The following is a 27,263-nucleotide window of genomic DNA, read 5'->3' on the forward strand; positions in this document are numbered from 1 at the left end:
CTACCTGCCTGCCTGGTTTTTCTGTACACAGGTGAGATATTCCTGCACATCATCCGGGGACCCTAGAATGAGGGGGACTCGTTGGTGAATGGCCTCAGGCTTCACGTCCAGCACAGGCTGGGTGCCTGTGGTCGCCATGCCTCCTGCCTGCTCGATGATGTAGGCCACAGGATTGCACTCATACAAGAGCCGGAGCTGCGGAGGAACAGAGTCAGGTGGACAAGTGTTGCAAGTTGTCAAAATTCCCAAGCCACGCCCCTAAAGCTCCACGAGGAATTCCAATTACTCAACCGCTGTCTCATTAGTGCGAGTGCATTTGCGCATCTCAGCGGAGCTGGCTGCCCCAGCCCTGCACTCTCCAGGAGGCTGGGTGCCTCAGCTGATGCTTACCACATATGCCTTTGGGGACACCTCTGGTCGACATCTACCTGTCTTGTGACCTTTATGCTTATGAAAGCTTGGCCTTCTCACTTGGGAGTATGAGATCTAGGTACTCATTTCTCTCTGGTTCCGCAGTGAGGTCAACTGATTCTGCGGGGCCCGGTTAGGAGCCTCTATATGCCAGGCCTTATGGCCAGTCAAGGGTCTAGCTTGGATGGGATCGGAAGGTCACCTCGGGAGTGCTGGCCAGTCTCTCAGGATAACCACAGTGTCCGGCATCGTGGGGAGGAACATCTCAAGTGTCGACTTGGCCGAACAGTTTGCTGGTGTTTAAATGGCCTTTCCTTTTGGCCCCTTAGACTAAGTTAGTTAACTCTCTCATTGCATGCTCTCCCACAGAATCCTGTACTTCCCCTTTCATAACAGTCCAGACTCTGAAGTTTGTTTAACATCTGCCTTCCTCATTGGACGCCCTCCCTTGAGGGCAGGGGAGGGGTCTGCCAGGTTGGTCTTTGTGGCATCTCCATTCCTAGTACTGCCTGACATGTAGAGAGTGTCCAAACAAGGCTACCGTGTACATTGCACAGGGGCTCCCAGTGGAGGGCAGAAATGGGGGTGGGGGAAATCAGCCTGCACCTTTGTTTGCCAGGCCAGGTACATGTGTCCAGGGCCGAGCCTGTTCTGAGAAAGAAATGCCTTTCTAAAAGGCACTGTGAGAACTAGCGGGTGTCTGTCCTGTGTCCAGTTAGAATATGGTGAATTGACTTGAAATGGGCTGACTGAATGTCCTTTCTGGGTCTACTTCTGTCATTATGTTCTGACTCCCTCCCCATCCCCTGACCCACAGCGGACACACACACACATCACATTAGATTCAAGGTGACATTCTAGCTGCACGCTCTGACTCAGTATCATACTATCTTCTCCTTCCTTCCTCCATAGGTACAAAATCTGTAGTTAAAAAAATTTTCTCCTTTTCTGCAATGAGCTTTCAAAGTGGTTGATCTAGCTCTGTGCAGCCTTTTTCTTTCCATTCTTTTCTTGAAATGCGTTTGTTAAAACTACTTGGAGAAAATAGCTATATCTTGTGCTGATTTTTAAATTATTGTTATTTCAAAGAGAGGAACAAAATATCTCCAATCTGGGTTGGAGAGCCACGCATCGAGGAGAAAGTAAATTAAGACTGTAGAGGGCATTTGTTGCCATTTTGGGAAAAAAGCATACCATGCTTTTGTTTGTATCATGTTGACTCAGATACAATAAATAAATAAGTAAACAAATAAACAAATAAGCACAGCATTCTTGCATAAAGCTTGTCTCGGAGGCAAGGTCTGTTCTGACCTTAAAATGCCATTGTTGTAGTAAACGCATCTTAAAACACAATGTCCGGATCTTCATGGTACCTTGACCTGCAGGCCATGCAATCTATTTTTTTTCCACGATTAAAATCTACACTGCTCTACAGAGACAAGCGCACATAGGAGGAGAACCCAACCACGCACCCCCACACACAGATGTGGTCACAGAGACCTTGAGAGCTAAAACAGGGAGGTCAGAAACCAATGATACTTTCAATGTGGTGCTATGAATATAGATCTATATATGCAATTATACATGCTTATGGAAATGTTTTTGTAATTATATGTGGATATTTTAAGACTCATTTTAAATCATCTTAATAATTAGTAATAATTAGTCTTAATGTTCTGCCCGTTGGAAATGCGTACGTGACAAGAGCGGTTCTACTTAAGAATATCCACATTAAAAAAAAAAAAAATAGTGGGGCTCGCCTGGTGGCGCAGTAGTTGAGAGTCCGCCTGCCAATGCAGGGGACACGGGTTCGTGCCCCGGTCCGGGAAGATCCCACCTGCCGCGGAGCGGCTGGGCCCCGTGAGCCATGGCCGCTGAGCCTGCGCGTCCGGAGCCTGTGCTCCGCAACGGGAGAGGCCACAACAGGGAGAGGCCCGCGTACCCCCAAAAAAAAAAAAAAAGTAGGGGACTTCCCTGGTGGTGCAGTGGTTAAGACTCCACGCTTCCACTGCAGGGGACGTGGGTTCAATCACTGGTCGAGGAACTAAGATGCTGCATGCCGCGCGGCGCGGCCAAAAAAGAATTTCCACATCTTCTACTCTATCTCACTTAATACTCCGTAACACTTTTCTTTCCTCCAGCACCTTTTGTGCAGATTTATCTGTGGCTCTTAGTTCAACCAGCTAATATAGGTGAGCTAAACGCTCACGTGAAAAAAGATGTCTGACATACCAATCTGCATATTAAAAACTCCTCTCTGGTCTCATGTGCTGTGTTAAGATTTCTTACCGTGGCTTTGAATCTGGCATTCCAATAATTCAGGTCGCCCGTGCTGAGAGACGTATATACATGTGGCTACTTGTTAGTGTGTCAGAGAATACGACAGGGCTTTGTCTGGATTTGTCTACCCACCTATGATTCTGTGACTGGCTAAAAATCAGGCACCTTGCCATGGCGGTGTCTATTCAAAACAGACGCACTGGGATCATAAAGTTGCAGGGAGACCTTCCAGGAGCTACCTTTCCAGAAATATTGAATGAGTTCTGAGCAGAACTGCTTAGTCTGGACTTTGGGAACTCTCTATGGAATTTTTGGGTAGACCTCAGATCATCGTGAACCCCCTGAAAACATATGTAATGTGTATGTTTACGTGTAATTTTCTTCTGGGAAGTGGGTCCATAAGTTTCATTAAATTCTCCAAAGGGTCTATGATGCAAAATCAGTTGCTGATGAAGCTAAAAGATAGACACAGCAGTGGGAAAGTGGGAGATGAACACAGCTGACTCACAGTGAATTGAGGGGCGTGAGGCCCACGGAAGTGAAGGCCAGTGACGATCACCAATAACAACAACTTCAGCCACCTCCTTCTCCACACCTCCTACCACAGCCTCAGAATTCACTAATGGGATAGAGACTTCATTTCTCTTCCACCTGCCCACTCGCAGACAGACATGCCAAGGACAGGGCAGTAGCCAAAAAGCAGGCATGATGAGAAAGCGAATTCTGACTGGTTCCCTGAACGGGTTCAGCCAGCAGACGAAGGAGAGTTACCTTGCCCTTCGGATTTTTCTGGTTCGCTGGGTACAGGAAGATCCCTCCATAGACCAGGGTGCGGTGCACGTCAGCCACCATGGAGCCCACATACCTGGCCCCATAGGGAGCACTGCCATCCTAGAAGGCAGAGAGGAAAGAGACAAGATGCAGTGAGCTTAGCAATTACTCAGCACCTGCTTCAGGTCACACATCCAGCTGGTGCGACCTCTGCATTCCAGGGCCTCCTTCTTCCACCCACTAGCTTAGGAATTGAAAATATTATATAACTGAGCATTCCATTCATTCGGAGCCCCCAAACCTCAACTAGTGATTGGACTCATTAAATGTTGGACTACTTAAAGTGAGAGACAACACGTGTCCTAAGACAGAAGCTAACAAGTAAAAAAAAATTATTTTTTAAAGAAAGAAAAAGGAAGTACAGACAAACGCCAACTGTTTGGCTGTTCCTTGAATCTCCTCCTTGGCCCCCAGAGTTCAGAGCACTTCTCAGCTTTCTGAAAACCAGATTCCCTTGAACCATGACAACTTTTGCACTTAGTGTAAGCAGTGTTTATTCACTGGCAAAATTATTTTAAGGAGCCTTAGAAATCATGCAAAGAAATACAACAACTTCCTTATAAACCTCAATTTCATTAGTCATGTAATGAAAAGAATATTTGTTCTGAAAAAAACAAAGTTCATCATTTCCCTCAAGTAGGGCATGTCAGGTAAGGCACGACTATCTGATGAAATGGTTTGGGCAGGTTTGCTTTTCCTCATTCAGCGACCCATCTGAGACTTCTGTGTCTAATCTAATAATTCTCTGACAGTGCAGGGAAACACCAAACTTCCTCAGGGCAGATATCCAGTGTTTCGTGTGGCATCAGCCATAATAAAATGCATTGATTTCATAAGCATTTATATTCAGAAGCCCCTCCATCAGTCTGTGACGCCCTTGGGGAAAAGACTTCCTGCTTGATCTTGGCATTCCCTGAGCCCAGCCTGGTGTGAGGCAAAAAGTACGTGCTGGGAAAATACCTACTGAATCTCATTTACGTGAGATTTCTTGAAAGCACTACTCAGGTTGTTACCTTAAGAATTACATGGGAGGTTTTGCCTCCTCCATTTTATTCACATAATGATATTAAGTATATAAAACACCTTCAGATGCCAATTAAGAGACTTCTCAGTAGATAAAAGAACACAGGTCTGAATTAGACCAATGGCCATAGGAATGAGAGATATTTAGGAAATAGAGTTGATAACAGCAAGTGAATGATTAGACATGGGCATAAGAAAGAGGTAATCCTCTCGACTCATTCCCCGAATGTTGTTGGGAATGAGCAGGATGGTTGAGGCAGTATGGATCAAGAGAAGAAGAACCAGGAAGGAGCAGAATTGGGGGTGTATGTTTAGTGGGGGGTGGGGGATAGGAGGGTCAGAGTTGGACATGTGGAGTTCTAGGTGTCTGAGGAGCAAGCAGATCTGAATTCCATCAGAAGAGACTGGATGAGTTCACCCTGGCAGGATACCAAGTGTGAGCTGAGAGGCTTGTTTGGAATAAAGTCCTGTACCAAGCTTGAAGGGCAGGCAGAAGTGTGGAAGCCAGTAAAAGAGGCTAAGAAGATGATTAGGAAGGTGGACGTAAAACCAGACACAAGACCAAGGAAGGGGTAAACAGCCCTAAATGCCATGGAAAGGTCAGGTAACATAAGGTGGAAACATGACGCTGGATTTGGCAACACAGATAAAAGAGGATTATAAAGGGCAGACAATGGAGCAAAGAGGGTTAAAGAGGGAATGACAGGAAAGAAAAACTTTAAAAAAAAAAAAAAAGGAAACATCCTTCCAACTTCTGGGTATTTATCCTAAAAAACTAGGAAATAGAATCTCAAAGAGATTCTCCATACCCATGTTCACTGCAGCATTATTCACAATAGCCAAGAAGTGGAAGCAACCTGAGTGTCCATTGACAGATAGGTGGATAAGAAAATGTGGTATATACACACAGTGGAATATTATTCAGACTTGAAAACGAAGGAAATCCTGTCACTTGTTACAACGTGGATGAACCTTGAGGACATTATGCTAAGTGAAATGAGCCAGTCACAAAAAGACAAACACTACATGATTCCACTTACCTGAGGTATCTAAAGTAATCCAGCACATAGAAACACATAGGAGAATGTGGTTACTAGGGATGGGGGAGGGGAGGAGGAAATGGGGAATTGTTGTTCAATGGATGTAGAATTCCAGCTTTACAAGATGAAAAAAAGCCCTAGAGATCTGTTGCACAACAGAAGGCTTAGATTTTAATCCTGGCTGTACCAGTTAAATAAGGTCATCTTTACTCAAGTTACTGAATAAGGAAGAACAAATCTGACTCCATATTGGATCTGTTTATTTTACTTTAACCTTTGTATTCTATTGCTTTTGCTACAAATTAAGAATGCTGCCTCTAGGCTGAAATATACAGGATGGCCCGTTCTCAAGGCTCTGACCTTCAAAGGTCACTTTTCCATTCATATAGAGATAAAAAGTTGCAGAACAGAGAATAACATTTGTCTTGCTGTAGATTTACAGGAACATCCTGACTTGACCTATGTTGACAGCTGCAAGAACAAAGGATTCTGACACCAAGAAGTCTGCAACAACCAACCACACCCCCTTCCCTTTTAGTATAAAAGAAGCCTGAATTCTAACTCAGGTAAGGTGGTTCTTTGGGACACTAGTCCACCATCTCCTTGGTCTGCTGGCTTTCCCAATAAAGTCGCTATTTTTTGCTGCAGTAACTCATCTCTCTATTGGCCTCTATTGCCATGCAGCAAGCAAGAAGAGCTTGAACTCGGTAACATTACTTGACAGTTCAGGGCCTCAATTTCCCCATATGTAAAATGGGGACTGTGGTATTAACACTTATCTTGTAGTCTGTTGGATAATTGAATGAGTTAGTACACAACAAGCACTAGGAACAGTGTCTGACACAGTATACACTAGCTACTATTATCATGACTAATAGAAGAGTGCGGTCAGGGATAGGAGAAGCTGCTACTGTCAGGAGACAAACAGCAAAGGAGGACTGCTCCTTCCACAATGGCGGAGGGTAAGGAAAAGTGCCTGGACCACTTCCCATCTCTCAGGGGTGCGGTGTGTGGGAGAATGGCAGCCGGAACACAAAGATCCTGCAGGGAAGCAATGGCCTCAGGAAGAATGAGGTGTGGGAGGAGCAGTGCCTGCTCACACTCGAGAGGGGCTTCCCGAGGGCAAAAGTACAGGAGAGGGGGGTTCCCTGGTGGCGCAGTGGTTGAGAGTCCGCCTGCCGATGCAGGGGACACGGGTTCGTGCCCCGGTCCGGGAAGATCCCACATGCCGCGGAGCAGCTGGGCCCGTGAGCCGTGGCCGCTGAGCCTGCGCATCCGGAGCCTGTGCTCCGCAACGGGAGAGGACAGAACAGTGAGAGGCCCACGTACCGCAAAAAAAAAAAAAAATTTGTGGGTTTTTTTTCATACGAGTTTGGTTTTTCAGTGGTAAAATATGTGTCTTCCTTTATGGGTTCTAGAAGAGGCACATTTTAGTTTAGAATGGGAACCACCGTGAAATCATCTCCAAGACTGGGAACTTGTAAATAATTTTGACTTTATCAACCTCACAATTCATATCCTGTTACCTCTGCCCTTAAGATGTCTAACAGGTTTGTGCATGACAGCAAAGGAGAGGTACAGGAGACTGCACTTCTAAGAATTTTGCTTAAAGAACAAACAGAACAGAGAAAGAAGAAAACTCTCTAAAGCTTCCGTTTGAGGCAGCAGAGGCAGGTCCCAGCACCCTGTTGACTAACTGCTCTGCACCCTCTGGAATCCTGAGCTTTTTCGCCCTGGAGCTCGTGAAGGGCTTCCCGGGACAGCCAGGCTGGCACATCACACCACTGCTTTCCCAGCCACTTCCAGTGTAGGTCAGACTTCACATTCTTGATCTGAAAATGCTCTGACTCCTTCCCACACCTGTCTTAAAAGCGCTCTTTGTACGGCAGACATACATACTGGATTGTTTGGGCTATATTTTTTGTTTGTTTGTTTGTTTGTTTGTTTTGTTCTTTTTTTGCGGTACGCGGGCCTCTCACTGCTGTGGCCTCTCCCGTTGCAGAGCACAGGCTCCGGATGCGCAGGCTCAGCAGCCATGGCTCACGGGCGCAGCCGCTCCGCAGCATGTGGGATCCTCCCGGACCGGGGCACGAACCCGTGTCCCCTGCATCGGCAGGCGGACTCTCAACCACTGTGCCACCAGGGAAGCCCGGTTTGGGCTATATTAATAGCCACATGAATCCAGGACTTGGTGATCACACTGAGAGCCAAAGACCTTCCTAAAACTTGGAGGAAACACCAGGCCCTGATATTACAGCATATGAATGGTACTTTTAAATGTAATTATTCCACCTAAATACAATTAAGTGACCAGAATCAGCACAGGTGGTAGCTGAGCAAAACATGACAGGGAAGATGCTCTGACCTGAAACCCTGGATTTTGAAATATTGGTCTCTCCCTTCTTCATAGACAATTTCTCCTGGAAAAACTGACCTGGAGAGTATTATCTATACTACGTAAATTTTAGCTATGAAAGACTTTGATTGCTTACGAAGAAAGTCAGAGTTTGCCATTCTCATACGGTCCGGAGCCATAAACAGGGGCATCAACCTCTTTCAGCCAGGCCCCGACAGCCATCCCCAAAACAGGAACCCACTGAGACAGCATTCCCCCTGCTTCTACCTTAGCTTTCTTCACTCACCTCGGGAAATTTCTTTTTCTGCACATATTCTGTAGTGGCGGCGTCAAAGTACTTGGCATAGCCCTCATTGAGGCTGTAAATCTTTCCTTTGTTTTTAATCTTGACGTCTTTTTCCACCAGGACAAATTCACCAAGAGCCTAGAAAGGTGAAAAGAAACACCAGGAAGAAGAGAGGTACCAGGAAACAGAAGCCAACAGCACACACCGACAACCAGAGAACAGTAGAAGATGTGGGTCTGCTAAAAGAACCCTGGGGTTTGCCGGGTCCTCTGCAGCCTGCCCAGTGATGTTTTGATGAGTTGTATAAAGAACAGTGACAATACGGAACCTGCACAGGCAGCTCAAGCAGTGATATAACAAGAAAAAATAATTCAAAGGAAAAAGAGGGAAAATTTCCTTTGTAACTTTCACCGTAGCTAGGTTACTCATTTGTAAAGAACCTAGCTGTATTTATCCCCCAAGTTCTCACCCCCGGTTAATTCCTAATGTTTTCAGGAAGATTTGGGCCATCAACAATGAGAGGAAAGAGTTACTCAAATGGGATTTGTCATGAAAGTGGGGGATGCAGTTAGACCACTAATTTGTGGTCCAGTTATTTTTCTTTAACTTATTTATCCTGTATTTCCTATAATGTTTTTGCCATCCTCTTCCACGTTCAGTTCAGCTTTTTCTTGGGGGGGGGGGGGGCGGGCGCATGGTGAGGCACGTGGGATCTTAGTTCCCCAACCAGGGATCGAACCTGTGCTCCCTGCATCGGAAGCGTGGAGTCTTAACCACTGGACCGCCAGGGAAGCGCCCAGTTATTTTGTTTATCTTAACGACTCAATGTTGGAAACCATTCAAAGTTCCTTGTATCCCAACTACTCTTATATGGGTAAAGAGAAATCCCTTCAGTCAGAAACTGTATTCGCTCAGCATGAGGAACAGTTGATAAATGTTTTTTTTTTGTTTTTTTTTTTTTTGCAGTACGCGGGCCTCTCACTGCTGCGGCCTCTTCCGTTGCGGAGCACAGGCTCCAGACGCGCAGGCTCAGCGGCCATGGCTCACGGGCCCAGCCGCTCCGTGGCATGTGGGATCTTCCCAGACAGGGGCACGAACCCGTGTCCCCTGCATCGGCAGGCGGACTCTCAACCACTGCGCCACCAGGGAAGCCCGATAAATGATTTTTAAATCCTCAGAATTAGAGTGCTGACAGTCTCATCTCTAGGAATGTAATTAGCTAGCTGCAGATTCACTTTGAAAGGCTGGATGTCTCTCTAAGTCACTAGGAAGAAAATCAGACCCTGGAAATCTAAACAGTTTTGATTAAACTTTGAAGACTGAGAAAATAAAAATCCCCCATGATGACAGCTCGCAGCTAGAAGGCTCCGAATGAACGTCTACAACACTCCCACAAAGAGACAAGTCCACACTGACCGTGTCTGAAATAAGACAATGATGAGGATACTCAAATGCAAAAACAACTCAACACGCCTCTCTTCTGCCACATGTGAGGGACGAGTGCTTCTTTACCACTGAATCTCTACCCTCACTTTAAACTTCCCACCTCCTACATACAAACTGAGATACACCATCAATCATTGTACCCACATCTAGACAACACCCAGTCCAGAACTGACCCTCTCTTTCTCAAATACTCCTTAGAATCATCAAGCAAAACCCCAAGTGCTATAATAAGCCCAAGCCAGCCCCCTCTTAGCACGATGCCTCCCGGTTCCTCCAGAGTGCCTTCTCCCTTGCTAGTAAACCAGCTTCTTATGTTGCGGGGAAGGACTTGATGGTCTCTGGATCGTGAGCTTTAATCACTTACTCTGGACATTTGTTGCTTTGGAGCAGCTCAGCATGGAGTTCCACGTCCTAAAAGTACCCGAACTTCCTTTGAATAATTAACTTTTCTCATTGGAGGCCAGTCTAAGAAGACTCTAAGCTGGGCCTCCTCTAGCCCAAGGTCAGGCAACTGACTGAGCTTAACAAATTACATACCCCTTCCTGGCATTTGAAACCTGAGGAGAGACACAGCATCAGGGGTGGTGTCCAGACCAGACAGGCTGTCCTGTGGGACCGTTCCTGTGAATCCCGCTTCCCAGACCTGCCCATCTCTAGCCTGGGGCCTGAGCTTTCCCATTAATACAGTAAGTCCTTTACTTAGTTTAGCCAGGATCCTTTTCTTTTTGTTTATCAGCAAAGATCAAAGACAGATACTGTTGTCTAAATAATGTCTTCTCTTATTTATCCACCCCAGGGGCTGTGGGTGTAGACACTCAGGCCCCTGGAGAGTTGTTCCCTATTGTGGGATGGAGGAACTGGCGGTGGAGCCTTACTCTAACCTGGAAAATAAATGCCTTTTTCTGACTGTGTGATCACTGGCACCCACTGAATATTAAAAAGGCCTCCCACAGGGCTTCCCTGGTGGCGCAGTGGTTGAGAGTCCGCCTGCCGATGCAGGGGACACGGGTTCGTGCCCTGGTCTAGGAAGATCCCACATGCCGCGGAGCAGCTGGGCCCGTGAGCCATGGCCGCTGGGCCTGCGTGTCCGGAGCCTGTGCTCCGCAACGGGAGAGGCCACAGCAGTGAGAGGCCCACGTGCTGCAAAAAAAAACCCAAAAAGGGCCTCCCACAGCTTTGAGAAGAGGGTACCTGATTATCAGGCACCACATCCTTGTCACCCAGAAATGATATCTGCTATTTGTAAACAAATGCCTTGTCATTGTGGCTTATACCACAGTTGAGAGTTTGGTTAACGTGAGGCGGTCTCTCCGTGCTTGAACAAAATGTGTGCTCTGACAAATGCAAACTCACAGATCAGGCAGGCTCTTAGTTGCCCCACCAAGGAACTCTGGCCTGTGAGGCCCTGCCTGAGTAAACTGCTGGCCACCCTCTATGGTTTTCTACCTGTGACAATTGCCATAAGCTGCTTCAACTTGAAGTCAACCTTTCAAACTGGTCCTCAGCTTCATACACTGCGTCCTTGCTCAAGTGTCCTTTGTAGTAGGGCGATGTGATCCGAAGGGTTTTCAGGCTAATAAAGAGAGCTCAGCAGAGAGCATGCTATGGTTCGTCTCTTCTTTCTGATGTGTAATCAAACTGTCTGCCCTACCTGTATCCAGACTGGGCCCCCCTATCGTGACCGAAGGTGCAAAGCATGAGCTGTGTCTCTAGAATCCTTCCGCTGGCCCCCTGAGCCAAAGGCACCTCCCTACTACCCTTAGAACCACTTCAGAATGTTCTTGGAGATATTTTGCTTGTAATCAAGAGAGTTTATTCAAAACTGTCTGGTATGATAGTTAAGCACAAAACTGCCTGTGAATTGGTGTGCCAAGGCCACTTCCTCTGTGTGTGCGTTTATGTGTGTTTATGTGTGTGTGTTGGGGGGGTGGGTAGGGGAGGAGTCCCACCCATACTGTTAAGGGAACCACTGACAGAAACCGCCCGCCCTGGTCAGGTACCATAGTAACCACTTGCATGAGTTATCTTACAACAGGAGGTCCTGGTAAGGAACATGGAACTAATAAGCTACCGCCAACCGGAAGAATTCGGTAAAGGTCGAAAGGAGAGAGGAGATCCCAGTCCATATATATATCCTACCAACCTCCCAGAATCCTTCTTGGCTGAGCGATGCAGGCACCACCAGGAAGGACCCTCAGTCAGAATGATGGGTCAGAGACAACCCCGAAACTAATCCCATTACCATAAAACCCAAGACTGTGAGCCACGAGGCAGAGCAGTTCTCCTGGGCTCCCTTCCCCTGCTGCTCTCCGCCTGGGCGCTCCTTCCCAATAGTCTCTGGCTTTGTCAGCACGTGTCTCCTTGGACAATTCATTTCCAAATGTTAGACAAGAGCCCATTCTCGGGCCCTGGAAGGGGTTCCCCTTCCTGCAACCATTCAACCAAGCAATTCTCGGACACCAGCAGCGTGTCTGAAATTCAACTCAATTCTGACACTATCTACACAGAGACAGCATCAAATTCTACAAGTGAAGGGTTCAGTCCTAGAAGTCTGCCCTCTCCCAAAGTGGGGACACTTCAGACGCCAGTTCCAAACCCAGGTTGTCACCTATAATTCTGACCGGCCATAAATCAGAGGTTCCCAGGATGAAACCAAGCAGGGCCCTGTGGGGCTCCCAGGCATAGAGGCCTTTCTGTCCCCCATTTCTTGCAGGCAAGACTCCAGCCTCCATGACTTTCCCCGAGTTCCAAAGGGCAGATTCGAATAGTTGCTAATTAAGAGAGGAGCAGCCGTGAAACCACCTAAGGTAAGATAAAAGGGACCAGAGAAGCTCATCAAGATTAGGAGACCTGACCACCTGAGACCCTGCACAACCCTAATCTTGTCAGCACCCCCACCCTTTTGAAACTTTACAGAAGAAAGAATGCAAGACTGTTACTGCCTTGATCCTTATCACATACCTCTGACCATGAGCCCAGACTATAAGACCTCTCCCTATTCCCCAGGGTGGGGGGCACAGTTCTTGAGGCACTAGCCTACTGTGTTCCCTCTTTGCCTGGCAAAGAAATAAAGCTTTCTTTCTTCTCCACAACTCTGTCTCCATATTTCTGTTCATCATCAGTACACAGGAAAGCCAAGATTTTTGCATCAAGGACCTCTTTCTCGGGGCAGTTAATTTGCTACAGTGGCTCCCAGAACTCAAAGAAGCATTTTACTTACTAGATTACTGGTTTCTTATAAAAGTCTATAACTCAGGAACAGCCAGATGGAAGAGATGCCCAGGGAAGTGGTGAAGAGCTGCACTGCCCTCTCCAGGCTCACCACTCTCCTCAGTCTCAACCCAGAAGCTCTCTGAACCCAGTCCTTTGGGTTTTTATGGAGGCTTCATTATACAGGCATTATAGGCATGATTGATTAAATCGTTTGCAATTGATTCAACCTCCAGTCCCTTTCCCCTCCTCAGAGGCCAGGGGGTGAGATTGAAAGTCCCAACCCTCTAATCACGTGGTTGGGTCCATTGGAAACCAGCCCCCATCTTTAGGAGGCTTCCAAAAGTCACCTCATTACCATAACAAAAGATCCCTTTAGCACTCTCAGCAATTAGGAAATTCCAAGGGTTTTGGGAGCTGTGAGCCAGGAACCATGGATGAATAACAAATATATGAGGAATATATTTTGGTCATCTTGAAACCGTGCACCTCAGATTGGACCTTGAACCCCTGTGCCAGAACTCGAACACAGCCTAAACCCAGATTGGGACTTGAACCCACACTGCTAGGACTCAAACCTGGCCAAAACCCAGTCTTCCAACCGAGATCCCACACCTGGTTTCAGGACTTAATGAAGCTCATGTTCTTGATGTCTCACTGCAGAAAGAATTCAGTGAGTGACAAAGTGATAGGTAAGAAGTGGATTTATTTAGAGAGAAACACACTCCACAGACAGAGTGTAGGCCATCTCAGAAGGTGAGAAAGGCACCAGGGTGTGGGGCTGTCAGTTTTTATAGGGGTGGGTAATTTCATAGGCTAATGAGTGGGAGGAGTATTCCAGCTATTTCAGGAAGGGGCGGGATTTCCAGGAATTGGGCCACCGCCCACTTTTTGATCCTTAAGGTCAGTCTTGGAACTGTCATGGCACCTGTGGATGTGTCATTTAGCTTGCTGATGTGTTACAGTGAGCATATACTGAGGCTCAAGGTCTAGTGGAAGTCGACTTGTCCGCCATCTTGGACCCATTTGGTTCTAATCAGTTTAAGTCATGTCCTCGGGCTATGTCATTCTTTCAAAGGTCGTGCCCTGCCCCCTTCCCTCCTGTTTCAATCTGAATGATCAAATTTGTTTTTTTCTTATAAATCACAATTGTCACAGCCTGAGTGTGACTCTTGGCTCCACTGCTACTAGCATGACCTTGGGCAAGTTACTTACCCTCTCTGTGCCTCACTTTCCTCGTCTGAAAATGAGAATAATAGTAGGACCTAGCCTCACAGGGCTGCTGTGAGGCTTAAATGCATTAATATATGCAAGTTGCTTAGAACAGATACCTATCCACCACTTAATAAGCACTGTCTAACTGTCAGCTACTATTCTGAGAGTATTATTGTAGCAGGGAAGAGCTAAATCAGACTCCATGTTGATCTGTTTCTTTGACTTTAACCTTTGATTTTTGTTGCTTTTGTTATTATAATCATACATAATGGCCTGCCACAGGGAACCCTTACCCTGTGCCTGAATGTTAAACTAAAGTGCCTTTGCTTAGCTCACAGGGAGATAATCTGACCCTGACCACCTGTGAATGGCTGCACAAAAGAAGAAATTAACACATCACCTCCCAATGTTGGCCAAGACAGGCAAAACTAATGGCCTCTTCACTTCCTCACCTCCTCCCAGTCTCTGTTGTATAAATGAAACTAGCATCCAGACCCCAGTAAGATGGTTTTTTGGGGACCCTAACCTGCCATCTTCTCGGTCTGCCGGCTTTCCAAATAAAGTCGCTATTCCTTGCCTCAACACCTTGTCTCCAAATTTATTGGCTGTCATGCGGCAAGCAGAACAAGCTTGGGCTCAGTAACATTATTTGTGAACTACAGATTCCTGCTTCTATGAAAATAAGGAGAAATTAGAGCATCAGTAAACCGACACAGCAATGCGTTTTGCTCTGATGGGTTTATATGTGAAAAATTTAGACTTTAAAATGTACCAGATGGACTTCCCTGGTGGTGCAGTGGTTAAGAATCTGCCTGCCAATGCAAGGGGACACGGGTTCAAGCCCTGGTCCAGGAAGATCCCACATGCCGCGGAGCAACTAAGCCCGTGCACCACAACTACTAAGCCTGCACTCTAGAGCCTGCAAGCCACAACTACTGAGCCTGCGTGACAAAACTACTGAAGCCTGTGCGCCACAACTACTGAAGCCTGTGCGCCTAGAGCCCATGCTCCGCAACAAGAGAAGCCACAGCAATGAGAAGCCCACGCACCGCAACAAAGAGCAGCCCCCGCTCACCACAACTAGAGAAAGCCCGCGTGCAGCAACGAAGACCCAACGCAGCCAAAATTAAATAAATAAATAATTTTTAAAAATAATAAATAAATATTAAAAAAATAAAAGATACCAGATTTCCATACTCTAAAGTTTAGTTTTTTAAAAAAATAATAAATAAATAAAAATTTTAAAAAATAAAAGATACCATATTTCCATACTATAAAGTTTAGTTTAACTGTTGTGAAATTGGTAACCCCCTTCCCTCCACTCACATGTGAAACAGGAAAGAAGGGGGCAGGGCACAACCTTTAAGAGAATGACAGAGCCATTGAGGACACAACAGAAACTGGTTAGAATCAATTAGGCTCAAGATGGCAGAAGACTTGACTTCCAGTGGACCTTCAGCCTCCTATATACGCTCAGTGTAATACACCAGCATATGCTAAATGACACACCTACCAGCACCATAACAGTTCCAAGGATGACCATAAAAGGCCAAAAAGTGGGCAGTGGCCCAATTCCTGGAAATTTCTGCCCCTTCCCCAAAATAGTTGGAATAACCCTCCCACTCGTTAGCCTATGAAATTACTTAGCCCATAAAAAGCTAACCACCCCATATTTCCGGGCCTCTTGCCTTCTGAGATGGCCCACACTCTGTCTGTGGAATATGTTTCTGCTTTGGCCACTCTCACTTTCCAAGACAACCCCATGTCCTGTGGCCATTCTCGCCCTTTGAGGCAGATTCTGTGCATGGAATGTGTATCTCTCTAAGTAAATCCACTTCTCACATATCACTTTGTCTCTCACTGAATTCTTTCTGCGATGAGACATAAAGAACCTGAGACCTGAGACCAGGTGTGTGATCTCAATTAAAAGACAGTTCAAGTCCCAATCTGAGTTGTGCGGTTTCACATGCACCAGCATGTAAAATCCTGAAATGTTTGTCTAAAATGTTTGTTTGATCAGTGCATTATCTCCCTCCACTGCCTAGAATGGTATTTGGGGACACACTAGATGCTCAATAAACATTTGTAATTTCAAATTAAGTTGAAATACTGAACAATAGCTTTTGCTTCACAGAATACTGGAAATTTTGAAATGGACTTTGATCAAAATTATTTGAGGGCTTCCCTGGTGGTGCAGTGGTTGAGAGTCCACCTGCCGATGCAGGGGACACGGGTTCATGCCCTGGTCCGGGAAGATCCCACATGCTGCGGAGCGGCTGGGCCCGTGAGCCATGGCCGCTGAGTCTGCGCGTCCGGAGCCTGTGCTCCACAACAGTGAGAGGTCTGCATACAGCAAAAAAATATTTGAGTTTTCACAAGACCTGATTATATTTAGCAAAGTAGTTCACAAGTAATAAGCAAAGCATCCAGCATTTAAAAGAGAAATTCTATAAGTTACACATATTTTCCAAAATTTCTCCTGAACATTTTTAATGTACATTTGCCATGAAGGCTCACCCTTTATTTTTGAACTCTTGTGTCTTTATCCAATTATGTCGTCCTCCAAACAGCGTTGTGCTGTCATATTTTTCATCTACCCAGAGGTTGTGCTTCTTCCCCTTCCGCTACTGAGCATTTTCTCATTGTGGAAAGTGTGGAGAACAACACAGAATCTGATAAAATAGCTTTCTACCAGTCACCCCTCCCATTGGGAAGAACATGTGTATTAGGGGAAGTCCTCCAAACTGGTGTCCAGTAGGGTAGCCACTAGTCACATGTGGCTATTTAAGTTAATTAAAAAGAAATAAAATTTAGAAACCCAGTTTCTTAGTCACACTAACCACACAGCAAATGTTCAATGGTCACAGGAAGCTAGTAGCCACCGTAACAGACAGTACAGATTACAGAACATAGCCATCATCACAGAAAGTTCTAGTGGATGGTGCTACTCTAAAGAATCCATGCTTCTGGCTGGAAATTAGCATCATCGGGATTCTTAAGTCATTGTATTCCCATAAACCAAAGAAATTGAATGCATTTTTTGGTCATAAATTCCTTAAGAACTGGGCCTGAGTTGCTATGACTGACTTTGTAGAACCCCTCAAATGTCCTCACTTGAACAGAGGTTTTTAATGTTTATAGATGATTCTGTTGGCTCTCCAAACTAGACTCTCTGGCCCCAAAAGCAAGTATTAGGAATGACTAGGAAATTATCTCAGAGGACAGGAATTAAAGCACAAAGGCCCATACTGTCTTATTGGGTACCTACTGGGTCAAGCATGAAGAGGTCCACTCCTTGCCCAGTGGAAAGAGCCACAAGTGTTGCACTTCCATAGAGTGCATAGCCCGCGGCTACAATGTTGCGGCCAGGCTGCAGGGCATCCTTTTCAGAAGGCTCATCCTCTGAGGTCTGCAAAAGAGAAAAGGGAAACATTACTGTCTCTGGAGAGAACCCTTTGCCAGAGGCCTGCATTTCAGATCTACTTGAACCACTGAAGGAAACGCAGTTCGAGAATTTCAAGCCACAACAAATGCATCTGGAGGAAACGCGTTGCCATGTTAATGAATGGTTCTAGCTGAACCATTGCAAAGGCCATTCTTGGACTTCTCCCTGTTTTCTGAACGTATTTGTCTCCATCCTGCCAAGAACAGCACCCCAAAGTGCTAAAACTACACCTTCTCTTAAAAATCATAACCCATGCTCCTTGATGATTATAACGACCAAGGTCATTGAGCTCTGATTTTGTGCGGTACCTCATTCTACATACACAACAGCACTCCAAGGTAGATACCGTTATGACCTCCATCGTTCAGATGAAGAACTCAGAGCCTGAGCGACTGGATAACTCACCCACCATCAAGAGGAGCTGGAGTCAACCCAGGCAGCTGGGCCCAGAGCTCATCACCGTCCATGCGCTGCCCCTTGAAGACACTGCCCCTGTCTGTCCCCAAGTCTACAGTTCTGGACGTTTTCTTGAGGAAGCCTCTCTCTTTGGCCAGCAGCACTAACAGTGACAATGGGAATGGGAATTCAGAGAGACGGGGCAAGGCAGGCATGCTGACGAAGGAAGAGCGAATGTCCTTGAAGGAGGGGCAGAGCCACACCTGAGACTGGATTTCACAACCTACTTTTCCAGGTATCTCTTGAAGGGCTCGTCCCTCCCTACTTCCTTGTGCTCAAAAAGGTAAGGAGGGACTTCCCTGGTGGTGCAGTGGTTAGGATTCCGGCCTTTCACTGCCGTGGCCCGGGTTCAATCTCTGGTCAGGGAACTGAGATCCCGCAAGCCGTGCAGCGCAGCCAAAAATAATAATAAAAAATAAAGTTTTACCTTTAAACCTGTAATCTATTTTGAGATGATTTTGGTATAAAGTGTAAAGTTTAGGTTGAGTTCTTTTTTTTTCCCTCTGTGGATATACAGTCGCTCCAGCATTAATTGTTGAAAAGACTCCTTTTTCCATTGAATTGTTTTCACAACTTTGTCAAAAGCTATTAGCCATAAATTGTGTGAAACCATTTTTGGGTTCTCTGTTCTGTTCCATTGAACATGTGTCTATCCCTCTGTTAATATCATATAGTCTTAACTTTTAGAATAACCTTATCTATATCTACAAAATATCTTGCCAGGATTTTGAGAGAAATAGAGTCAAACCTATACATATATCAGTTTGGGGAGAATTAACATCCTTTACAATGTTGAGTCTTCCAACCCATGAACATGGTATGTTTCTCCATACAAGACATATTATTTGATTACGTTCATCAGTAATTACTGGTAGAATTACTATTCCTTTTTTTTTGAGTAACTGTAAATTGTATCGTATTTTAAAGTTTAGTTACCATATGTTTATTGCTGATATATAGAAATCCAATTGATCTTTGTATGTTGATTTTGTATCCTGTGACCTTGCTGAACTCACTTATTAGTTCTAGGAAGCCGGCTTTGGTTTTGGTGTTTGTAGATTCCTTAGGAGTTCTCTACATGGACCATCCTATCGACAGTTTTTCATTCCAATCTGTATGGTTTTATTTCTTTTTCTGGTCTCACTGCCCCGGCTAGCTCTTTCAGCATTATGTTGAATAACAGTGGTGAGATTGGACAACTTTCCCTTGTTCTTGATATTAGAGAAAAAGCATTTTGTCTTTCACTGTTAAATATAATGTTAGCTGTTGTCTTTTTATAGATGTTCTTTATCAAGTTGAGGGAAGTTTCCCCTCTATTTCTTGCTTCCTGAGAGTTTTTGTTTGTTTGTTTTGTTTTGTTTTATAACTGAGTGTTGAATTTTGTCAAATGGTTATTCTTCATCGATGGACATGGTTCTATGATTTTTCTTCTTTAAGCTTGTTGATGTGGTGGGTTACACTGACTGATTTTTGAATATTGAACCAGCTTTCCATCACTGGAGTAAACCCACTTACTCATGGTATATAATTCTTTTTATGCATTGTTGAATTTTATTTGTTAATATTATGTTGAAGATTTTGCATCTATTCATGAGAGATATTGGTCTGTAGTTTTCCTTTCTGAACTGTCTTCATCTGGTTTTGGTATCTGCGTAATGCTGGCTTTAGAAAATAGACTGGGAAGTATTCCTTTCCCTTCTCTTTTCTAGAAGAGATTGAATCATCTTTAATCATTTGGTATAATTCTCCAGTGAAACCATCTGGGCCTAGAGATCTCTCTTTTGAACTCTATTTTCTTAGTAATTATAGGGCTGTTCAAATTATCTGTTTCATACTGAGTGAGTAATAGTAGTGTGCTTTTTAAAGAATTGGTCTACTTCATCTAAGTTATCAAATTTATGTGTGTAGAGTTAGTTATAGTATTATATTATCCTTTTGATGTCTCCAAATGTTTTAAAATATCAGAACGACTCTGAGATGAAAAATCTAGTGCATAAACATGTGTTTCTCTGATTATTTTCCCAAGAGAAATTCCAAATAATAAAAGTATTGGGTAAAATACTTTTGATACATATTGAAAAGTTGCCGTGCAGAATCTGATAAACATAAGATAGTATTGTCTTTTCAACTTGGCCAGTTTGATAGGTGCAAAAAAAGACATCTGCTTTAATTTCCATTTTGTATAATTAATAAAGTAAATTTTTATATATTTATTGACCATTTTTATTTCTTATTTTGTAAGTTGCCTGTTTGATGTCATTGCCTATTTTTCTATCAGGGTACTCATCTTCTTATTTTTAATTTTAATAGCTTTTTATATATGAAAGATATAAATACCTTATATGTTACAAACATTTTCCTCAATTGTCATCTGCCTTTTAATTTTATTTATAGTGTCTTTTTTTGGAAAGTTGATTATTTTTCTTTTAATTGAGGTATAAATTACATATAGCAGAGCACACAAATCTTAACTATACAGTTTGATGAATTTTTACATATATATAGTACATAGTGATGTAACTACTAAGATCAATTTATAGAATATTTCCAGCCACCTAGCAGTTTCTCTTATACCCTCTTTTGTCACTATCACCTCCCCCAAGGTAACCTCTATTCTGGCCTTTATCATCTGGACATCAAAAGAATAATTAGCTTTGACTGTTTTGGAACTTCTTATAAATGAAATTACAAAGCATGTGTTCTTTTGTATCTGGCTTATGTTTCACAACATATGTCTGTGATTTTATCTGTGTTGTTGCACATAGCAATAGTTTGTTCTTTTGCATTGCTATGTAGCTTTTTGTCGTGTGACTATATCACAGTTTATTTATCCATTCTTATGTTGATACACTTTTTGATTTTTTTCAGTTTGGGTCTTTTATGAATAATTTGTACACATCTTTTGGCAAACACAGGCACCCATTTATCCTGGGTGCACTCCAGGAGTGGACTTGCTGGGCCATAGTGTATCAGTATATGTTTAATACTAGCAGGTGCTATCAAATTTTTCTGAAGTGTTTGTATCATTTTCTACTCCCACCACCAATGTATTAGAATTCCAGTTTCTTCATCTACAGTTGGTATGGTTAATCTTTTTAATTTTAGCCACTCTGGTTGGGGGCGGGTGGTAAATGACATCTCAGTGCTGTTTCCATGTCCATTTCCCTGATGACTAATGATGTTGAGCATCTCTCATGTGCTTATTAACAAGCTGGGGAAAAAAATCTCTTTTTTGAAGTTCCTGTTCAAGTCTTTTGCCCATTCCTTTGATAAGATTGACAGTATTTTTTATTGATTTGTAGGAGTTCTTTATTTATTCTGTATATGAGTTCTCTGTTGGATGTATGCATTGAAAATTTTTCCATCCGTCTGTAGTTGCCTTTTTACTCTCTTAATGTTGTCTTTTTTTTAAATTAATTTTTATTAGAGTATAGTTGATTTACAATGTTGTGTTACTTTCTGCTGTATAGCAAAGTGAATCACTTATACATATATCCACTCTTTTTTAGATTCCATTCCCATATCGGTCATTATTGAGTATTGAGTAGAGTTCCCTGTGCTATATAGCAGGTTCTTATTAGTTATTTATTTTATATATAGTAGTGTGTATATGTCAATCCCAATCTCCCAATTTACCCCTCCCTCCCCTTCCCCCTTGGTAACCATAAGTGTGTTTTCTATATCTGTGATCCTATTTCTGTTTTGTAAATAGGTTCATTTGTACCATTATTTTAGATTCCACATATAAGCGATATCATATATTTATTTTTGTTTGACTTACTTCACTCAGTATGACAATCTCTAGGTCCATCCTTAATGTTGTCTTTTGATGAACAAAAGTTCTTAGTTTCAATGAAGCCCAGTTTACTAGCCTTTTCCTTCATGGTTAGTACTTTTTATGTCCTGTTTAAAAAATCTTTACCTTCCCCAAAGGCATGAAGATATTCTCCTGTGGTTTTTTTTCTAGGAGCTTTATAGCTTTACTTTTTACAGTGAAGTCTCTGGTCTTTAATTAATCTTTGTGTATGGTGTGAAGTAGGAGTCAAGTTCATTTTTTCTCACACCGATATTCACCTGGACCAGCATCACTTATTGAAGGGATCATCCTGTACAAACTAAACTTCAGTATTGCCTTTTCATAAATCAGGCAATCATTCGTGTGTGGGTTTATCTCTAGGATCTCTTTTGTGTTCCACTGGTCTATGTATCCTTATGTCAGTAAAAGAGTAGAATTTTGGTGAGGTTGACTTACCCATAATAATGGGAGATGGGGTCTCCTGACCCTGTAGGGGTGTTAAAACCCACACCCTTGATTTACTCAGATCAACAAGACCAGCTCCTCACATCAGGACAACTCCCTCAGTCCTCCTCTTAAGCCTCTGGTTTTCACTTTTCTGATTCTGGTCCTCTGCCCCTTACCTTGTGTTTATTGCTTGTTCATTTCAATGAGCTCAGCCACGAATTTAAAGGATGATATATTGTATCCAAAAGTTCTGGATGTCTTGAAGGGAGAGAGTTTGCACTTTGTCTAATCTGTGACTGTTGGAAATGGAAAATGTCAACTTCAAGAAAAAGGAAAATCATAGAACAGGGAGCTGAAAGCAGTATGGGACATCATGAAGGGTGTTTTAGCAATGCTCTTCAGAGATAAGGGGAAGAAAATACTTTTGACAGTTCTCTGACAGTCCTGAAACTTCTATCTTGAGGCTTATAGAAAATCACAGAAATCCTGGTCAGAAACGGGCATCATCTCTGGCTTTGATAAGGTTCTAAGAGGCTGTGACAGCCCCGTGAGGTCTCTGAAGCAAGCTGCTCTCTCATTAGATATTGCTTAAGCATCACAAAGCTTTCTCTTCATGTCTCATTCGTTTCTTAAACTTGCCCCACTTCTTTAGAAACAGTATCAGAGAAAATCTATGGTTATTTGGACTAGCCTTCAAAGCCTCTGGTTTATTTGAATTTTAAGACAAAATCTCTGTATTCAAAATCACCAAAATTCAAGTGTGAATATCCTATATTATGTATAGTAATATTCCTCTTTTTTTGTTTCAAAGACTTCATTTTTTTGAGAACAGTTTTAGGGTCACAGAAAAATTGTAAGAAAGATACAGAGATTTCCTACATACTCCCTGTCCACACACATGCAGAGCCTCCCCCATTATTCCTCTTTGTTTTTAAATCAGTTGGCTTTAAGAAGCTATTAAGACCATCAACAAAATGAAAAAGAAAAAAATATTTGGAGATAATACATAGAATAAGGGATTAATATCCAAAATATACAAAGAACTCACACAACTCAATGGCAAAAAAACAAATGATCTGACTGAATAGACATTTTTCCAAAGAAGGCATACAAAGGGCCAACGGTTATATGAAAAGGTGCTCAACATCACTAATATCAGGGAAATGCAAATCAAAACCACAATGAGATAGCACCTCACACCTGTCAGAATGACTAATATCAAAAAGATCAGCAATAAAAAGTGTCAGTGAGGATGTGGAGAGAAGGGAATCTTCGGGCACTGCTTGTAGGAATGTAAATTTGTGAAGCCACTTTGGAAAACAGTATGGAGGTTCTTCCAAAAATTAAATATAGAGCGATATAAGATCCAGCAATTACACTTCTGGGTATATACCTGAAGGACATGAAATCACTCTTTCACAGATATATATACATAAAATTCAGCAATAAAAAACAAGGAAATCCTGCCATTCATAACAATATGGATGGACTATGAGGGCATTATGTTAAGTGAAATAAGTCAGAGAAGGACAAATACTGTATGATCTCACTTACATGTGGACTCTAAAAAAAAAAAAGCTCATAGATACAGAGAACAGATTGGTAGTTTCCAAAAGCAAGGGGTGGGGTAGGTGAAATAAGTGAAGGTGGTCAAAAGTACAGACTTCCAATTATAAGATGAGTAAGTCCTGGGGATGTAATGTACGCATCGAGACTAGAGTTAATAATACCATGTTGTCACACTTTCTTCTCAACTGCTCATGGGACATAATCCAGGATAGATCATATCTTGGATCACAAATCAAGCCTTGGTAAATTTAAGAAAATTGAAATTGTATCAACTATATTTTCTGACCACAACACTATGAGACTAGGTATCAATTACAGGAAAAAATCTGTACAAAAATACAAATACATGGAGGCTACACGATAAACTACTTAATAACCAAGAGATCACTGAGGAAATCAAAAAATACCAAGAAACAAATGACAATGAAAACAAGACAACCCAAAACCTATGGGATGCAGCAAAAGCAGTTCTAAGAGGGAAGTTTATAGCCATAAAATCCTACCTCAAGAAACAAGAAACACCTCAAATAAACAACCTAACCTTACACCTAAAGCAATTAGAGAAAGAAGAACAAAAAATCCCCAAAGTTAGCAGAAGGAAAGAAATCATAAAGATCAGATCAGAAATAAATGAAACAGAAATGAAGGAAACAATAGCTAAGAGCAATAAAACTAAAAGCTGGTTCTTTGAGAAAATAAACAAAACTGATAAACCATTAGCCAGACTCATCAGGAAAAAAAGGGAGAAGACTCAAATCAATAGAATTAGAAATGAAAAAGGAGAAGTAACAACTGACACTGCAGAAATACAAAGGATCATGAGAGATTACTACAAGCAACTATATGCCAATAAAATGGACAACCTGGAAGAAATGGACACAGTCTTAGAAGAGCACAACATTCCAAGACTGAACCAAGCAGAAATAGGAAATATAAACAGACCAATCACAAGCACTGAAATTGGAACTGTGATTAAAAATCTTCCAACAAACAAAAGCCCAGGACCAGATGGCTTCCAGGCAAATTCTATCAAACATTTAGAGAAGAGCTAACACCTATGCTTCTCAAACTCTTCCAAAATATAACAGAGAGAGGAACACTACCAACCTCATTAGACAAGGCCACCATCACCCTGATACCAAAACAAGACAAAGATGCCACAAAGAAAGAAAACTAAAGGCCAATATCACTGATGAACATAGATGCAAAAATCCTCAACAAAATACTAGCAAACAGAATCCAACACCACATTTAAAGGATCATACACCATGATCAAGTGGGGTTTATCCCAGGAATGCAAGGATTCTTCAATATATACAAACCAATCAATTTGATACACCATATTAACAAATTGAAGGAAAAAAACCATATGATCATCTCAATAGATGCAGAGAAAGCTTTCAACAAAATTCAACACCCATTTATGATAAAAATCCTCCAGAAAGTAGGCAGAGAGGGAAACTACCTCAACGTAATAAAGTCTGTATATGACAAACCCACGGCCAACATCATTCTTAACAGTGAAAAACTGAAATCATTTCCACTAAGATCAGGAACAAGACAAGGTTGCCCACTCTCACCACTATTATTCAACATAGTTTTGGAAGTTTAAGCACAGCAATCAGAGAAGAAAACAGTGAGAGGCCCACGTACAGAAAAAAAAAAAAAATCTACAAACAATAAGTGCTGGAGAGGGTGTGGAGAAAAGGGAACCCTCTTGCACTGTTGGTGGCAATGTAAATTGATACAGCCACTATGGAGAACAGTATGGAGGTTCCTTAAAAAACTAGAAATAGAACTACCATACAACCCAGAAATCCCACTACTGGGCATATACCTTGAGAAAACGATAATTCAAAAAGAGTCATGTACCACAATGTCCACTGCAGCTCTATTTACAATAGCCAGGACATGGAAGCAACCTAAGTGTCCATCGACAGATGAATGGATAAAGAAGATGTGGCACATATATACAATGGAATATTACTCAGCCATAAAAAGAAATGAAACTGAGTTATTTGTAGTGAGGTGGATGGACCTAGAGCTTGTCATACAGGCTGAAGTAAGTCAGAAATAGAAAAATAATACTGTATGCTAATACATATATATGGAATCTAAAAAAAAAAGAAAATTGTTCTGAAGAAACTAGGGACAGGATAGGAATAAAGATTCAGATGTATAGAATGGACTTGAGGATGTGGGAATGGGAAGGGTAAGCTGGGATGAAGTGAGAGAGTGGCACGGACATATATACACTACCAAATGTGAAATAGATAGCTAGTGGGAAGCAGCCGCATAGCACAGGGAGATCAGCTCAGTGCTTTGTGACCACCTAGAGGGGTGGGATAGGGATGGTGGATGGGAGATGCAAGAGGGAGGAGATATCGGGATATATGTATATGTATAGCTGATTCACTTTGTTATAAAGCAGAAACCAACACACCATTTTAAAGCAATTATACTCCAATAAAGATGTTTAAAAAGAAATACTGTATTGTCTATTTGAAAGTGGCTGTGAGAGTAGATCTTAAAAGTCCTCATCACACACACACACACACACACACACACTCTCTCACACACACACACACAAACTGTAACTATGTGCGGGGATGGATGTTGACAGTTTCAGTGAATTTTGCCAACAGCCTAAGTGAGCCTGGAAGCGAATTCTTCTCAATAGGATTCCAGGCTGGCTGACACCAAGATTTTGGCCTTACAAGCCAGAGAACCTAGCCATGCCTGCCAAACTTCTGACCCAAGAACTGGGTGATAATTAATGGAGGTTGTTTTAAGCCTCTAAATGTGTGGTGAATTGTTACAGCAGCAACAGAAAGCAAACGCAGTAAGATTTAAGATACACAAGGAAGGAACAGAGGGGTCTTCAGATGCCACCAGGAACCTAATTCCACGTCTGGCATCTGTGTTGCCTCCAGATTTTCGGAACAAGGCCCCATCTATCAGCTCACCCTCCCTTCCTAGGAGCGCCGAGGACAGGACTGAAGGAAATGAGCGATTCGGGTATTCAATGAGGAGCCCGAGGCAGAGCGAGGTTCATGGCTTGCCTGCCACGGTGTGTCTGGTTAGTGGGAGGACCGAGGTTAGAACTCCAGACTCGTGGCTCCCAGCCCAGGAACGTTTGGAACCACCAGAGGAAGGAGGTGTTACAGAGCATACTGTTTACTCACCTTTCTGTAGATGGCAAATATGGTTCCAATGGAGGCCAGGCAGTCGATGTTCGAAGATCCGTCCAGTGGGTCAAAGCAGACCACGTATTTCCCCTACATGCGCAGAGGGCAGAACACCTGGTCAGGTCACCTTCCGAGCAACACACTCTGTGTACGTGGCTGTGTGTGTCAGACAACGCTACACCAAAAGCGATTCAGAGCAAAGGGATATCCTTGTCAAAAAATGCAATTACTTAAGGAGTGCAGAGTGTATCAGCACACATTAAC

At 43.0% G+C, this 27,263-nt stretch overlaps 1 protein-coding gene across 1 annotated transcript in view; it reads right to left on the minus strand.

Moving 5' to 3' along the window:
* Window positions 1-27,263, minus strand: part of FBP2 (fructose-bisphosphatase 2) — a gene marked incomplete at both ends in the record, with an annotated part of 34,134 nt that continues 6,871 nt past the window's right edge. Inside the window, 5 exons of the mRNA XM_082842311.1 lie at window positions 1-195; window positions 3,463-3,582; window positions 8,228-8,365; window positions 17,367-17,507; window positions 26,997-27,089. Of these exons, the coding sequence (XP_082698437.1) occupies window positions 1-195; window positions 3,463-3,582; window positions 8,228-8,365; window positions 17,367-17,507; window positions 26,997-27,089 (687 nt within the window). The remainder of the gene's footprint in view (window positions 196-3,462; window positions 3,583-8,227; window positions 8,366-17,366; window positions 17,508-26,996; window positions 27,090-27,263) is intronic.

The sequence above is a fragment of the Leucopleurus acutus genome, assembly GCF_964270905.1.
Source record: "Leucopleurus acutus genome assembly, chromosome: 7".
NCBI classification, from domain to species: domain Eukaryota; kingdom Metazoa; phylum Chordata; class Mammalia; order Artiodactyla; family Delphinidae; genus Leucopleurus; species Leucopleurus acutus.